The sequence below is a fragment of the Magallana gigas genome, chromosome 2 (genome assembly GCF_963853765.1).
Source record: "Magallana gigas chromosome 2, xbMagGiga1.1, whole genome shotgun sequence".
In the NCBI taxonomy this organism is placed as follows: Eukaryota; Metazoa; Mollusca; class Bivalvia; order Ostreida; family Ostreidae; genus Magallana; species Magallana gigas.
Window position 1 is genome coordinate 11,290,950 of NC_088854.1, and position 17,564 is coordinate 11,308,513.

A 17,564-nucleotide genomic window follows, 5' to 3' on the forward strand; every position below is an offset into this window, starting at 1 on the left:
CATTATCCAAGGTTGTATGCATGATAGTAATCTCACAAATTGAAGCATTGTAGTTCTCGAGAAGAAGATTTTTTAACCTGTTACCTTTATATTTCTATAATAAACTTTGACCCCATCTTGGGGCCCCATTATTGGTCCGGGGGTCACGATTTTACGAATTAGGAATCTACATAAGCGAAGGATGCATGCATAGATATTCCACTAACTAAAACATTGTAGTTCTTGAGAAGAAATTTTTTAAACTTTTCCTTTGTTTTTTAAAATGTTTAAATTTTGAACCCCTCTTGGTGCCCATCAATTGTCCGGGAGTTACAATTTTTTGAATCTACATTATTTAAGGATGTACATGTATGCATAGTAATATCCCAAACAGTTGCACGATGGTTCTTGAGAAGATTTTAAAACATTTTCCTATATATGTTAAAATCTAAACCCCTCCTGGGGCCCCACTTTTGTTCGGGGGTCACGATTTTTACAATTTTCACTATATATACAACCTTTTGTGTATGTATTGGCATTTTTGGTGAAGTGGTTCTTGAGAAGAAAATTTTTAAACATTTTTCATATGTAGTTCTATGTTAAATTTTGATCCCCGCCTGGGGCCCCAGTTTTGGTCCGAGGGTCACGATTTTTACAATTTAGAATCTTCATTATACATACAAGCTTTTGTGTAAATATTGGCATTTCTGGTGCAGTGGTTCTTGAGAAGAAGATTTTTTAAACATTTTCCTATGTATTTCTATGTTAAACTTTGAACCCCGCCTGGGGCCCCAGTTTTGGTCCGAGGGTCACGATTTTTACAATTTAGAATCTTCACTATATATACAAGCTTTTGTGTAAATATTGGCATTTCTGGTGCAGTGGTTCTTGAGAAGAAGATTTTTTAAACATTTTCCCATGTATTTCTATGTTAAACTTTGAACCCCGCCTGGGGCCCCAGTTTTGGTCCGAGGGTCACGAATTTTACAATTTAGAATCTTCACTATATATACAAGCTTTTGTGTAAATATTGGCATTTCTGGTGCAGTGGTTCTTGAGAAGAAGATTTTTTAAACATTTTCCTATGTATTTCTATGTTAAACTTTGAACCCCGCCTGGGGCCCCAGTTTTGGTCCGAGGGTCACGATTTTTACAATTTAGAATCTTCACTATGTATACAAGCTTTTGTGTAAATATTGGCATTTCTGGTGCAGTGGTTCTTGAGAAGAAGATTTTTTAAACATTTTCCTATGTATTTCTAAATATGTTAAACTTTGAACCCCGCTTGGGGCCCCAGTACTGGTCCGAGGGTCATGATTTTTACAATTTAGAATCTTAACTATATATACAAGCTTTTGTGTAAATATTGGCATTTCTGGTGCAGTGGTTCTTGAGAAGAAGATTTTTAAAGACATGCACCCTATACTCACTGTTTCCCAATTATCTCCCTTTTGAAAAGGGCTGTGCCCTTTATTTTAACAATTTATAATCCCCTTTCCATAAGGATGCTTTGTACCAAATTTGGTTAAATTTGGCCCAGTGGTTTTTGAGAAGAAGTTGAAAATGTGAAAAGTTTACAGACGGACGGACAGACGGACGGACGGACGACGGACAACGGGTGATCAGAAAAGCTCACTTGAACCTTCGGTTCAGGTGAGCTAAAAAAAAAAGCAACCCAGCCATTTCATGGAAGATACAATAAAGTGACAAACAAAGGGTTCTTGAGATATTGAGCAGACATTATTCTTCCTTTGACCTTTGGCCTTGTAACCTTCAAAATCAATAGGGGTCACCTACTTCTGAGTGATACCTGTGTAACAAGTTTAATTTAATGTCTCATAAAAAAGGGGTTCATAGTATACTGATCAGACAATATCTTCATTCTTCAAATGTCTCCAGAAAATTGACCATTCACCTTTGACCTTTTGACCTCAAATTCATAATCAGTTAGGTCTGTCCAGCAAACAGTTCCCGACAACTCTCAGCATACCTGCCAAAACCCAGTGTGGTTTGACACTCGACCTTTTAACCTAGTGACCTCAAAATCAATTGGGCCATCTACTTCTTAGTTGGTACCTATGTTTGAATTCTGTTCAGCAAAGGTGGAGGAGCAAAATAACATGCCTCATTTTTTAAGTCATATATAACTTTCAGAAAAAATTCAAAATTTTACTGCTGGCAATGGTCAAAGGTAGCAAATGCCCTAAAGTGCTCTCATACATCCTACAATAAATAAGAGAAAAAATCTAGGGTGAAGAGAGGGTTGTCAAACAGTGGTTTGTTCTGTAAGCCTTAAAGAATCTGATGGCACTCCACCTACATCCTTAATAGTATATATAGAAATAGATCTATGATATTAAAGGGTGCTTCAGTGCAGAGTTCCAGTATATTCAAATTTTGTTCCACTAAGAAACAGGGACATTCACCTGTCATCATACATTTCTCATTATACAATATTTGAAGAGGCGTTGTGTGAAAACTTTGGTTCATTAAAAGTGATTGTTTTTTACACTAAAATGAATTAAAATCTAAATGCAGAAAGACACAGAGTCACTGTACATACAGATCTTCAACAGTAAGAAACAATTAAGTTAAGACATTTTGAAATTCTGAAGTTTTGGAAAAAAAAAAAAAAAAAAAAAATACATGTACTTCAGCAGGTTTTGTTTCATCTGCATTTTGCAATGTACCGGTATCACTGTATTAATAGCTAAGCTTAGATATGCTTTGTGAGACCTTCCTGTTTCTTCAAAAAATTTCCAATTATGGACTTATAACTGAGCAGGTGTATCTATGTTGTAATGTTTGCTGTGTTGGGGTGGGTCCTTCCCTAAGAAACAGAAAGTGTTATAATATCTCAAAAATCGTTGAGAACTCCACCCCCTTACTATATAAATACTTGTTCTTTGTGTTAAAGGGACTTGGACAGAATTTAAGATCAAAAATTTTATTTTCATTTTTTATGTATAAAATGGTTAACTGGTGCATTTCAAATGATTGACCAAAATATTGAATGTTAAAGTCAAGTTACAAGTGAGATACAGGGGTAAGAATTGGTTGTTATGTCAAATCATGTCCAAGTCCCTTTAAAGGGCATCAAATGATATGTAGGTCATGGGCCCTGTGGGTTGTCCTGACCCTCCCCCCCCCAACAGAAAGTGTCCAAATATCTTGAAAACATTCAAGATCCCTACCCCTAAAGCTACATTGTCAAGGAGCATCAAATGGTATGTAGGTTATGGGCCCCGGGGTGGTCCTGACCCCCCTTTAAACAGGAAGTGCCCAAATATTTTGAAAACAGTTGAGATCCCCACCCATAAATCATATATATTCTTGATTCTTAAGTCATGTCAGTTCACCTAATGTAGGCCTAAACTCTTTTTGTCTGTAAAGTTCGACCCATGTTGGTCATCCCTACCTCAAATGATGGCCTTGTTCATTTGGGAGACTTTATAATTCCCCAATAATAATTAGGTCTTCTCTTATCAAATATATCTCTTATATTAAAGGATCTTCCATAGTTTTTCTTTACCTTGAAGTGGTAATATTCTATACACGTATTTTTACTAGATATTTCATGTCTAGAGTAAACAATTCTAATATTTATACAAATATATATTTGAAAATCATTTCTTTTCCGAATTCCTTGTTTTTCAATTTGTGTTTGCTTTTTCAAACATGGATTTAAAAATAGAAATTTTGTCATGTGTGCTGGTTGTGAGTAGTTATCAATTTCATATTTGCAATGATTATTTATCATTTATTTATTACAGAATAGTAAATTTCATTTTTTTAAAAAGTAAATTAAATCAGTTGAATATATTCAAAAGAGATCACATTTACCCAACATAAATATATATATATACATGTAAAAGTCCAGATTTGTACATTAATTGGCATGTTGTCCAATTTGAAACAATTACAAATCATTCTAATAAATGTTATGCACTCTGTATCTTGTCTATACTCTGTCCCAAGATATCCTGGATTCACATTTTGCTTAATTGCATGATATTTATAAATACCTCAGGGTTCAAACGATTTTCATTCAAAAGTATGAAAAATTTCCAAGATTTCTCAGTCAAACGCCCTTGTTAGCTTATCAGGTTTCAATACAATGCTAAAAAATGTGATGTCTACGAGGATTTTGTATTGCAGCAAGCCCGGATGATAATGTTGTAAAATTGTGCAATGTATTCCGAGTGTATTCCGAATGGAGAAAACATGTAAACATTCCCCATTATAAATCTCCGTAAGGAATCTTTTTACGTTCCTGTGAATTTTTCCGAGTGAAAGATGATACTGTGTCAATGAAATTATCTTGGAAATTATCCCTTTCAACTATTTCAATTGCACTTCTTTCACAGGTATGTGTGTTTTTATTAAAAATTGTCCAAATGTGCTGAATAAATATCTTGGGACTGACTTTAGTCTGTAAACTGGCCAAAATGTTAAGACCCAACTGCTCAAAGTTAATGCAAATTATCTCATGCAATGCAGCCATATTTTTAGCATTGAACCAGACCTCACAGGGGAAAATCATTTAAACAATAATTAAAATGCTCTCTTTGATGATTCACGCTGGTATGAAGGTAGTGGGCATTGCAAAAAATATGAATATTTTTAAAATCACATTAGCAAAGATCAATAACTTTATAGTCCAAATGAACCACCAAAGAAAGTATTTTACTGTTAATTATATGTAGTTATAAAAAGAATTAAATTCATACATAATTAAACTCAAACTAAAAAACTTGTATTGAATAAACACTTTTTAACAAAAGAAATTAAAAAAAAAATAAAAAAGGCTTCTCTCTTTTTTTAAACTGATCATTTTTGAATAGTACATTAGAATGCAATGATATATATTTTGTGCATTTTTTCTTTAATGGTTTTAAGATCTTTTTAATTTGCAATGACCATCAAGTTTTATAGAATCCAGAATATGATCCAAAAAAGAATCAACTTTACAAAGGCAATTTGATTGCTGATGCTAAAAGAACAAAACCTGACCACCTTATTTAGTCAGAACTAAGTACATGTATGTGTATAAAGTAATAAGGTGGTATGGGGCACCTGTCAACATTAATGTGGATATAAGTACATTATAATCAAAATACTTTCATGGTTTTGGAATTTTTTATTTTCTAATTATTTGATTTAAAAAATAATTAAAATTCTGGCAAAGGTAAATTATAAAAGGCCCAGTGGAATTTAAGGATCCTTGACATCCCTTGACTTCTACTTTTTAAAAAAGAACGTCACCACATGGCAATTTTAGCGCATTTTGAAACAATTCATACCACCAAAAGTTGTGTATTTTTGTGGTGCAGTGGGTGTTGCCTCGGTCTACCAACCCGCAGGTCCCGAGTTCGAATACTGCAAAGATTTTTATTTTCATAAACAGCGGTAAAATCTAAAAACTCATTTTCAAGTCGAACAAATGCTATAAATCCATATCTTTGAGTAATTTAGAAGAATGGGCCTATGCAGAATTTTTCCCAGGTGTGTGGAGGACCCTTAAACTCACAACTTACAGATTTGTAGTTAACGCCCTAACCCCTCACGCTATACTGTTAGGTAACAATTTTGGGGGTAAAATGTTATTATAATACTGTTACATAAAATAATACATGTACTTGATTTCATTATTTCAATAGGAGGTACGTTACAATAAGGAGGCGTCCCATGCCATCTTAATTACAATGATTAACAGGAAGTTTTATTGTATCAATAACAAGACTCCTGATTGTCTATAAATGGAGCTGTTGAAAGGCTGTTGACAGGCCCCTGTCCCAACTCAAATTACTGGTACTTACAGTCTGTGTTGTTTTTCCAAATTATCCTTACTTTCAAAATTAAGAACATATACCAGTATTCATGGTTATATATATAAAACTATAAAATATGTAATATAAACTTGGTATTTGTGTTTCCTGTGTATTACAAAACTGAAGTGCAGTTTATAACAAAACACCAGAAACCTAATCTATTTTCTAGTGTTGATAGGATTTCCCAATTAACCTATAGTGTTGCAGATAACCCAATTTTAACAGCCTTGGTCCAAGTACCAAATGATGGTGTGAGAGCCCTGAATTTATAATCAGTGCAGATGCAGCAAATACTAGTATAGTATACTAATAATCCAATTTCAGCAAAAAAAGTGTGATTATTGTAAAACAAGTTGCTGTCCTTCAAAAAAGGACTACAATACGTGGACCATTTGCATGTGTTTCCAACGAAAACGTGAAAGCCTTAAGATTATCAGAGATTCCACCGACTCTAGCCCTCTGCTTTTAACCACTAAATTTATACGTTGTATTACGTATACATGTATGTATAGCCCTGACTTTTTTATCTCAGAATTAAAAGGGTTCATACTTCTAAATTAATTATGATCTATCTATGAATGAAGATTGCATACATGTATAGTATCAGACATTCGGTGAATTCTACTATTTGCGCACACATAACGATTCGCACTACTTTGTTAACTATGCAGTGACAGCTTTGTGTAAATTGAAAAATTCAAATTTTGATGCATTTTTCTTGAGATTTAAACTTTTATACAGTGACATAATTATTCAATCACACTAATATGCTTTAAAAAATTTAATTGGGAAGTTCTCTAGCCTCGCCTACTATAAAAGTAAAGTTAAGTTACTTGTGTATTCGGAAAACAAGAAAACTTTGCAAATTATGCCATTTGATGCATGTTGTAGTTTCGGCATAACATTAACTTATTCCATAATACTGATAGTTCATATCACATGCCAATCATTTCTTTAAAAGGAATACTTTGTTTCTTACAGTGCCTTTGAACTTATATATGCATATGGCACGGAATCCCGATCCCGATTCAGATAAACGTGTGCTAGCCTGGTTCCCTGAGCTACCCATTACGCACAGGAACCAGGCTAGCTCATGCGCAGGTTGAATTTTCCCCATAGCATCCGGTTTAACCTCGCTTATATCTTTTCTGCGTGGACCTCAGGGTCCACGCAACAAATTCAAGGTCATGTGAAGTATAATTTGTGTACCTATATTTTGTAAAGTTATTGTTTACATAAATGCATGGTACTGAACTTTGATAGCTAAACTGACCTATACAATTCGGCAAAAATTCACTGAAACACCCATAACCATATTGGACAAGTAACGGTAGTTATTAAGGTAAGTATCTGTATATAATCAAACAACGGTGAGCATTTATTGCATACATCACCACTAATGAAATAGGTAGGTTTTAACTTCTGTCAAAATATTCTTTAATGTGCAAGATTCTTTCTGACAACTCCCATGTTCTCAGCAACAGAAAAATATCTTTGTTTTCAACCAATGCATATGCGTAGACTTTATTTTTTTAAGTTCAAACTATCAACAGAAATTTTACTAGCTAGCGCATCATGGAAAATATGCCAATATAATATGCCAATATAATATGCCAATATAAAATGCAAATATAATATGCCAATATAATATGCAAATATAATATGCCAATATAATACGCAAATATATAACTATATTTGCATATCCATTGTTCTTTCCCACTATAAGTCCATACGAAGGAACTGCAATTATTTTTCTATAATCGCAATTGCTCTGTCTGTATACTATGACGTCATAAAGGTGTGACGTCATATACTTTTCCATGACGTTATAGATTTAAACCACTTTAAACGATACATTATGTGTTTTCTCCAACTCCATAAAATTGATGTATTAAATTAAAAAATGTCTTAAAATAACATTTTAAAGGAATTACTGTTAAATAACATATTATTGATTCTGATAACAAATCTATGTGAATTAAAAAGATACATTATAGTCTGAATGTTTATTTTTGATGCAATAGCTAAAAGTCAAGGTCTAGGCTGATACAGGGTATTTGTGAGTGGTAAAATGCAAATTTAAGTAATAAACAATGATTATTTAGTGAATATGGCGTTATGAATAGCAATTGCCCTTTGGTATTTGTTCCATGATGCGCTACCGTGCATCATGGAATATGCCAACAGAGCAATTGCTATTCATAACGCCATATTCACTAAATAACGTTGTTTATTTCTTAAATGTCTACTCAATATCAAAATGCACTCTTTATGCAGCATGCAATGTTAACTGTTATGCGGCAAAGAAACTCTTTTGAGATGAGGCTCAACTTAGTATGGCAGAATGATTGACGAATTTTAAGCTACAGGTTTAGTTTCAAATACATAATTTTTTATAGTATATATATATGAGAGGAGAATGCATTGCTCTTGATTTAGAAATGTCATTTGTGTTGTTTTTGATATAGCAAGCAAAGACATGGACTAAAAGCCCCTCTTTGGATTTTCCTATGCATTTCAATTAAAAAATTTAAACATTTTATAATCAAATAAAGCTGTCAGAGCTTGAAAGTAATTTTGAACAATGCACTGTAAAAATCTTAAAACATAACAGTTATATGACATTATTTAGTATAATGTCTAATGCCAGCAAGTCCCAATAAAATGTGTTCTATTAATATCAAGTATGTGTTATCAACAGAAAAAATAATCTTGGAGTTCCTGTAGCTTAACGTTACATTGCAATTTCCAAAATGTAAAAAAATGGACTAAAGTTCTCTTGAAAATTTTAACCAAAATGAAAATAAATTAAACCATGTCACGTAAAACTAGTCAGTGAGGAGAAGTCACAAAGTATTATTATCTTTTACACGTCGTAAAGTCATATCTACCTTTCTCACCTCTCTGGAATTTCCTCTTTGCTGTCAACAATGCAACATGCTGGTTCTGAATAATACGCATGCGTAAGACCCCCTGCAAGTCAAACAAAGTAAATAGATATAGGAGTTATCTTTCTTTGAATACAAAACAAATATTTTCATGGACAGGTTTTTTTTTGGTTGTTGATGCAATTTTTGTTAATTCAATGAATGAATATCATTTAAAAAATTATATACATACATTAGAAAAGCCATTTGGTATTTAATAAAAAAAATAAGAAGAAAGAAAATATTTAAACAAAATTAATTATTGGTAATTTATTTTATAAACCTTCCTCAAGCTTGCGATTTACGGAAGTAATCATCGTCGGAAACCACGGTCGGTCTCGCTTCTCTTGCCGACCATGGGTTTCCAACGATGAGAAGAAATATGGCACAATCATTCTCTATGAAAATTTTGAAATAATATTGTTATGGTTGCAAAAATGGAGAAAAAAACTTTCTAAGCTATTTGCTTTAATTAATACCAAAGATCTATCAAAATGTAACGTTATTCAGAAGAGTTGACGTTATTAAAAAATAAATAAATGAAAATTAAACTATTTTTGGTAAAATCTTTTAAATTTATAATTTTTCTCAAACTGTCCACCTAGAGAAAAAGAAATATGAGACAATTATCACCCATAAATTTTTCTAAATGGTATTGCTGTGCTTGTAAAAAGGATCTATAATCGTACCTAACCATTAATTTTATTTTATCTCTTCCTAAAAATGGCGTAGTGAGTTAATTAACAGAACAAGTCTTAGCTTTCGAGTGACCTTTTGAAATCGATAAGAAATTATATGGACGCGTCATAAATTATGATTTTTTAAATTTTCATTGAATAAGATATTTTCCTATTTTTCCAAAATTGGCAACTGACTTTTCTTGGTATATTTTGTTATAGAGTAATATCAGTGTTATTCGCTAAATTAACGGCAAAAATGTTTGATCTTTTGAGCGACCTTTTTACGAAGCACTTGGAAATGCATAAGTGGAAAATATAATTGTAGGTCTAGATATTGATGAATAAATCCTAATTAATAAATAAATAAAGTGTTCAGAAATTAACTATATAAAAACAATATTTCGGTTAATTTTTGTCAAAATAATTAACAAAATTCGTTCAAAAATCCAAATCTGTGTCTGCAGTGAAAAAGTTGTCATTTGCAAATACAAGACTGTGTATTCCTTGCAACAGCAGAAATGTTTACATGTGAAGGACATCGTATATCTGACGATTAATTCTGCTGAGTATTGTGTGTTCACCCCATTCCCAGTTCACCAGGTCTCTGCCGTGTTGGTAAACACTCGCTTCACCCAAGCCAGCTGCCTTCCTTGACCTGATGAACCAATCTGTAACATGCACTGGCTCAGCTGATTGACATCTAAATTTAGTTACTACAAATATGGTAATGTGTCATAGAGCAGTCTGCATTCCAGACATTCGGTGTTACAAAAGAGATTTCAGTAACATTAAATATGGGTTTGCAAAAATGCAGATAAAGATTGAAATAATGAAATATATTGATCATCGATATATAACAAATGAAGTAATATAAAACTCTATACAACGTGGCATCCGGAGAAAATGGCTTGTTGATTTATAATAAGTGAAAAACATGAACACAAATTTTCATATTCTCCTTACTCAAATTTGGCACTGAGCCAAACAGCTGTTGGTTTGTTTCCCGCGTCTTGCCAACGGGAAAACAAGTACAGCTTGGGAAAGTGAATCGATTGCGCACTACAAAATAGTTCGTTATGTTTCGTGCATAAACGGAATATTTGTAGTGTTGTTGGATGTACAAAGTAAATAACATTTCAATTCAAATACTTTTAAAATTTTATGAATGCTAAAATTAATTCAAAACATTCTTAGATTAAATATGAAATGCAGTCAGCCAGCGCACCGCCTTGGTGAATCGACCTACAGCTGTTTCCCGCCAATTAATACTCATTCTACTGAAGCCACGACGACCCGGTAGTAAACTTGGAATACAACTTTATTATTTCCTTGGATTAAAACTTTTGCAAACTTTGTTATTTCAAAGGAGTTATGATGTCGAATGTGTACAGAAGTAGCGAAAGGAGAAAATTGTACTCGGAGTACGATTTGCAAAGAGAGGAATTAACAGCTGTTCTGGGAAGGTGAGTAGCGACGCGAGTACGCACGCCTTCCATAATATAAACATTGCGTAGCGGCGTCATAGCCCAGCTTGTTTTGTAAATTTTCATGGTTTTCAATGATTAATTCGATTTTAAACGTTTACTATATGATTGATTATGATATTAAGAACATGATTGTGTATAAGTTGACAAAAATATTGGATGCTGTTTCTTGTACTTTGATGACAAACCGAAATGTGTTTGCCGGAGCACGAGACCGCACATGGCGTGACTGAAAACAAAGGGCAGACAACTGAATACTGCATTGCATTTATATCAAAATGTTTTACGAACTGCAATCGTCTCTAGACTCATTTTCATTTCTAAACTGAAATGCTTTGCTCTCTTATTGATTTGACATCATTTTTACAGATATATGAGAACTTAGACGCTGAATATTTGTACTAAATGAGATGGCCACAATATGCTGATGTGTTATTCATATGACCTTATCTGTGAATCGTGTTTTGTCAACACGTAGTGTCACTGCTGACACTGCTCACTGATATTATATAAAAAATAAAAAGCAATATTATAGTGTATTAGTCCACCATACTAACACAGGATTGTAAATAAATTCGCTAAATGCTGTAGAGGATTTTTTTGGCACGGTTCCAGATTTTTTTATGAAGCAGATAGTTGTGCTTATTGCATAAGTTTACATGCACTTGTTAAAAAATAGTTTATATAAGGAATCATTCTTTGAGTATTATGAGGTGATAATTTCGGTCGGGGTGTGATTAAATCCAATAAAACCCAAAGGGCTTTATGATAGATTTGATCACGCCCCGACCGAAATTATCTCCTCATAATTTCAGAGAATGATTCGTTATTTCTTATATTTATATAATTTTAAACCATCGTATGATTAAATATTTAAATATAAGCAAACCCCGCTGGCACCTCAATTTGGCTTTATGAGTTTTATAGTAAAAATCGATATGTAGTGTTATCACAGGCAAAGACACTGGAAAATATAAATATTTACAATTAATTTTATTGAAATATGAAGTTATTAGATAAATGATATGTGGCAATTCAGTTTTCTTTGTTGTGCTACAATATGTGAAAAATATAATTGTAATATATAATGAAAAATCTCTGAAATTCAAGAATTTTTTTTCCCTCAATTTACTTTTTATAGCTGTAACAGAGAATTATGATAGGTAATTTATAAATGAATAGTGTATTTTTGTTTTTGTTTTGAAATTGTTATTTAATTTTTCATTTATGTTGCAGATCACAATCTGTGCCAGGTAAAGCCCATATGGAAAATGAGAAGAAAATGAGGAGAGAAATTGCCAACAGCAATGAAAGACGAAGAATGCAAAGCATCAATGCCGGCTTTCAGAGTTTAAAATCTCTGATTCCCCATAGTGATGGAGAAAAACTAAGCAAGGTATTGTAACTAATTTTCAATGTTGAAAAAAATTTATATCCTCACATGACATCAATCTTAATTTTTTTTTTTACATAAAGAATTTAAGGAATTCCAAATAGTGAGAAAAAAGTAACAGCTGAAGCATGAAACATGATGAACAAGCATGTGACTGTATTTCTTATCAACTGCTGTTGTGTAATTTTTCACTGCTGCACCTGATATCCTGATAGTAAAGAGTGAAAAATGTGTATTCATTTCTTGGCTCAGTGCCATGGATCAGCTGATGATGGGCAAGGCTTTCTGCATAAAAATAAATTAGTGTGTCTAGACAAGCTTTAACTGATGTGTTCATTGGAAGCTGTGTGCCGTTTATATTGCTTTGCCAGCCTGTATGGTATGATGGCAATTATTGATCCCTTTATCACAGTGATCAGATGAAAATTGTTGACTTAAAGACTCCTACCTTTACCATATTGAAGAATTAGATTTTATTAATTTATAAAACCCTATATCATACAGTGGTTAGAAAAAAAATAAACAAAATCAATTTTTTCTGTTGAATCACATCTGTTTTTAAACTGGTGTTACATGGTTTCTGCTTTTTTTTGGACAATGTTTAGTCAGCAGCTCATGTGTCGTAAAGGAGTGGCTCTCATTGATGGGAATTCCAGTTGGGTTTAAAAACTGTTTGAGTAAGCATTCATTCAAACAGAGGCTGTGTGTAAAGAAGGCTTGATTTAATGGCTGTTGCAAGTGTTTGATGGTTATCACTTAAGATAGTTGTGTAGACAAATTCAGATCAAGTAGGATGGGCAACGACAGGTTTGTGACCGTGCTCCAGTTAAAATGTTATCCCTGTGTATTATATATTTTACCTGAGATTCTTGGGATGCCTTTGGTTTTGGTAAAACCTAAATATGAAATTACTCAAGTGTATCACACAATGAGCCATTCATGAAATGTTTGTAAGGATTGTGTTTACTGAAGGGTTTACACATTTGAAAGAGTTCGGTCGTTAGGAGTTGGTAGCAAGATAAACATAGAAAGCGATGAGTCGGGTAGAAAATGAAAAAGTAGGTCAGTGACATTAGTGTAGTATAGGCATGAAATGAATCGATTCAACTGATACAGACAATCTGGGTATACAAACATTACTTGGTCACCAGGTTCTCTCTAAAGCAAACAGACATTATTAAATGTTGGGCAAGCACTTGGCCAAATGCCAAACAAGTAACGAGACATCAGCTGATGTGGTAATCAGGCCAACACTGTATTTTGTGCAAATTGCATGTCATATCTTTGTTTTGAGTGATTATAATTAAAATGAAAGGACAACAATAATAATGAATTTTTGGAAGTATATTCATATGATTTAACATGATTTCACACCTTTTTTCAATCGTTTGAAAATTTTACAATTATTGAACAGAAATTCAGTGTAAATATTTCTTATTTTAGGCTGCCATTCTGCAGCAGACATCAGACTATATTCAGCAATTAGAAAGTGACAAGACCAGACTTTTGGCTATCAACAACCAGCTGAGCACCCAGCTTAAACGCTTACTAGGAAGCGATTATGAAAAGCAAGTCTCGGTCAACTACAACCCGTCACCTCCGACGAAGCGGAAGAAGCGAGATACAGGTGTGCTGTTTGTATGAATTTTTTAGTTTTAGACAGTATGTAAATTATATACATTGCTCAATCCTTGAATGCGACAACTGGGATAAGGACAGATTTAACAAGACATTTATGTGAGATGAGAAATGAAAGATTTACATGAGTAAATTTTTTTTGTGATGGGAATTATTTTTTTTTTTCAATGTATTTATAATACATGGGCATATTTAAAAGGGAAAGTAAAATAATCAAAGGAATTTCATTTCAATTGTTCTCAATGAACTCATAAAGATGACTTGAATTGCAGAATCATCAGATGAGGGAATATCGGCAGACTTTGAAGACATCAATGAAATTAAGCGAGAGATGATAGACCTGCGATGCCAGCTTGACAGAGAGAGACATTTGCGAATGATGTTACAGAAACAAAATCAATCACTTCATTTGAAGCAAGAACATCAAACAACAGTTGAAGATATTCCAGAAAAGAGATCAAAGGATAAAGTGGTATGTATTGTTCTGTTGGTTTTTTTTTAAATGGAGATAAATGATGAGAAATGATGGAAAGATTGTCATGTTACTTGAAATGCCTTTTTTTTCACTTACTTAGAACTTTCATTTTTTTACATTGCAGGTTTACGTGGAACAGGTAGAATCTGAGGAGGATGACAAAATGCAGGAAAGGAATTCTGATTCTGAATCCATGTCTCGCAGAAACTTGGAGACAATTGTGGAAGCAATCCGACACCTGGAAGGGGACCGTTTAGGGTTTAATGAACGAACAACACATCACCGAGGCATTCCTCATAGTGACGAGAGTGAGAAAGAAAGTAGTGTTACTTGTAGTGAACCGGAAGACCGTGACTCTCCTATTCCATTTGAGAAAATAGACTCCAGACAATCTGTCACAGAAGTTCAACTGACAGAACTACATCCCCACCTCTCATCATCACAATATCACGAGAAGTTCCCCATCGCCACTAATCTATTACATCGACCAAACATGGTACATTACTACTGTCGACCAAATGTCATAGTTCAGAAGTCATAAGATCAGCCTTGTAGATTCTTCATTCTTCATCCATCCCGCCACTCTGTACATAGTAACTTCATGGTTCCATTGACATTAAAAGAAAAACTGCCCTTTTCATACGAAATGTGTTTGTATACTTTATGTAATGTGTCATTCGATTATTTCAGAAGAGTGCTTCTCACCCAAGGAACTGCTCAATTTTTTGTAACTGTATACAGTTTGTGATGTCCTCAAATCTTTATTGCCTTTAATACTGAATCATTTCTTTACGATAGATTCAATTATCAAAATTTAATATTAATTTTTCTTTGAAAAGTAAAAAAAATAATTAAATTTGGGGAATTGTTCTTTTGAAGATATGGAAGGGAGGCATTTTATTTTCATTTCTTGTAATTTATTGATCATGTACATTTGTAAATAGGTCGCCGTCATTGTATCAAACTTTGTTATTGCAGTTGTTAAGTTTTATTTTTGTATGAAAGAGTTGTCTGTTGAAGCCACAAAATGCTGCTCTTTCAAATTTTTATTAAAGTTTTTTTTTGAAGAAAATTGAATTGTGAATTGAATGTTTTCCATATAGCTTTCTTGTGAGTCTGTGGTGCTTATTGTAACAAACCTGAGTAAATTTAACCGCTAGCATTCAATCACTGAGGCATTCTCCAGATGCACAGAATTTACATAGGAGAGTGAGTGTGTGTAGTAAATGTTAATGTGTACATGTTATTGTTTAGCAATGTATGGGTCACTGTCAATGACCAGCAAAATGCACATAGCAATGCATACTTCACCCCTAATACCTGAAGATTGGGATTTTTGACAGATTCCAACTTCAGTGGAGAGGGGGATGATATGTGGCAATTGTTGTTTGTTGTTAATGTTTGAGTTGTTATTTGCTAAAACAAATATGATCTATATCTTTCAAGTCTTTGTGATGAGGCTTCTTTAACCCTTTCTTGAAGTAAATGATAACTGATTAAAAAAAGAGGTAGTTTTGGTGATACAAATTGTGAAGCAAGCATTTATGACTAGGTGCATTTTTTTATTCACAAACATGTATATACCATGTTATTTATTGTTTGATATTCAGTTGTATTTGATTTTAAAATCTGTAAACATGAACTGGAAATATTTTTAGCTTTATTCTGGGTTTTTTTTGTTGTTGAAAAAAATTACATAATTTGTTTGGTTGTCAAAGCCATGCAATGTTTATTTACATAAATTCTTCCTTAATGCATAAGTTAGTGCTACAAAAGTTTTTATTAAAATACTTTTGCTAATTTTGTAACTTTTTTATGTGAAGGATGCTTACAAATTGATACTATTTTCTGTTTCTTTATATTAGAGTTTGTTTTTCTGGAAATTCAATCTGGAGGTACAATAAATTGTGGTAAATGTAAACACGGTGTTTCTCTTGTTTTAGTGTGTTAAAAATGGTTGAATTTATGGTTAAGACGTAGATGCTAGATCAAAGACGTCGTCCCATTCATATCTTGTCTCGGTTCAACTCACTTCATTAGCATTTAAAGTGAGAAAGTCATTGATTAAAACCAAACTTGTCTACACAAACATGGCCTCGTATTTGAGCGAAGGTTGCCACATTGGGCCATTGACATGCATTTTGCATTTGGTGTAAGCTTTTAGCGTAAAATAAGTTGGCGCCTTGGCAATGTGCCAGGTATAAAAATCAATACTCTAGTCTAAAACTATTTTTATTCATCGGAACATGCATTGTGCAAATTAACTGGCACAGATCCAAGTGATTGACGCGAAAGCTGTTCATTGTTCTAGCGTATTTATTATTTTTTAAGGTTCTTAGTTGAATTGCAGGTCTTGTATCCTCATATTGTGTGGAGATTTTCTGTCTTTATTTCCATTCTACATGGCAGTTTATCGGGCCGATTACAAGCTGCTCTATTGTGTGTTTGGATTAGTCTGTCTAGCTGGCAATGTGCCAGTGATCAGAAATCGATATATCCGCCTAGATGTTAACAAGTGGCCTACAAATAAAAGGACAGCAATAACGACATAAAATATGGAGATTCCCGCTGTCTCGGGAAATTTCTTTACATAAAACGATCATGTTTTCCTCAACCCCCCTCTCTCTCTTTAAAAAAGGAGGGATATCAACCCCCCCCCCCCCCCCCCCCCCCCATAAAAAAGGGGGGGGGGTGCAAGTTGAGTGCAACAGCATTTGTAACAAGGACATTAAAAAGTCAACTGTAAACTCTCCGTAGACTTGATCAGAGTTTAGCGTAATTCTGAGCACTTTGAAGAGTAATAAAGTTTGTTTTGTATACGTTCTCTCGTAAGTGCTCTGCAGTGTGAAATTTTGTTTGTTTTTAATCTGATGTACATATATACAACTATATTAAATAATCATGTAAAGACACCTTTAAACTTACCATATGATTTCATCTTAAGGACGGTATACTATTATATATCTGCCATACAACATATTAAAGACGAAAATTCTCATAAGTATTCTATACGAATTTAGAAAGATGCAAAAATTGTTTTATAACGTAGGTATAGCAGAGACCCTGGCCTTTGAATTGTGTATTGTGTCAAGGATATATACGACATTACCCTCTTTAAAAGGGTGTAGCGGAATTATACATCAACCAAACACTGTTT

The 17,564-nt window shown here is 33.3% G+C and overlaps 2 protein-coding genes across 6 annotated transcripts in view; one reads left to right on the forward strand and one right to left on the reverse strand.

Annotated features, from left to right (window-relative positions):
- The window catches only part of LOC105334949 (zinc finger protein GLIS2), a 32,005-nt gene extending 23,196 nt beyond the window's left edge, over positions 1-8,809 (reverse strand). For 2 of the 4 annotated variants that reach the window (XM_020070056.3, XM_011438584.4), the window contains exon 1: positions 8,711-8,809. The gene's annotated coding sequence lies outside the window, so the exon portion shown is untranslated. Of the gene's footprint in view, positions 1-8,701 lie in introns of all 4 variants that reach the window. The other 2 variants (XM_011438583.4, XM_011438582.4) reach the window with 1 other exon arrangement.
- A 1,851-nt stretch (positions 8,810-10,660) lies between these two features.
- Positions 10,661-16,328, forward strand: LOC105334948 (transcription factor AP-4). Of its 2 annotated transcripts, XM_011438581.4 has the most exons (5): positions 10,661-10,880; positions 12,138-12,297; positions 13,738-13,921; positions 14,205-14,404; positions 14,532-16,328. In XM_011438581.4, the coding sequence occupies exons 1-5, from the start codon at positions 10,789-10,791 to the stop codon at positions 14,946-14,948; spliced, it is 1,053 nt and encodes a 350-aa protein (XP_011436883.1). In that variant the 5' UTR covers positions 10,661-10,788; the 3' UTR covers positions 14,949-16,328. The 2 variants fall into 2 exon arrangements, with proteins under 2 accessions (XP_011436883.1, XP_034300762.1); XM_034444871.2 differs by lacking the exons at positions 10,661-10,880; positions 12,138-12,297 and adding an exon at positions 13,171-13,532.
- Positions 16,329-17,564: the final 1,236 nt, after the last annotated feature.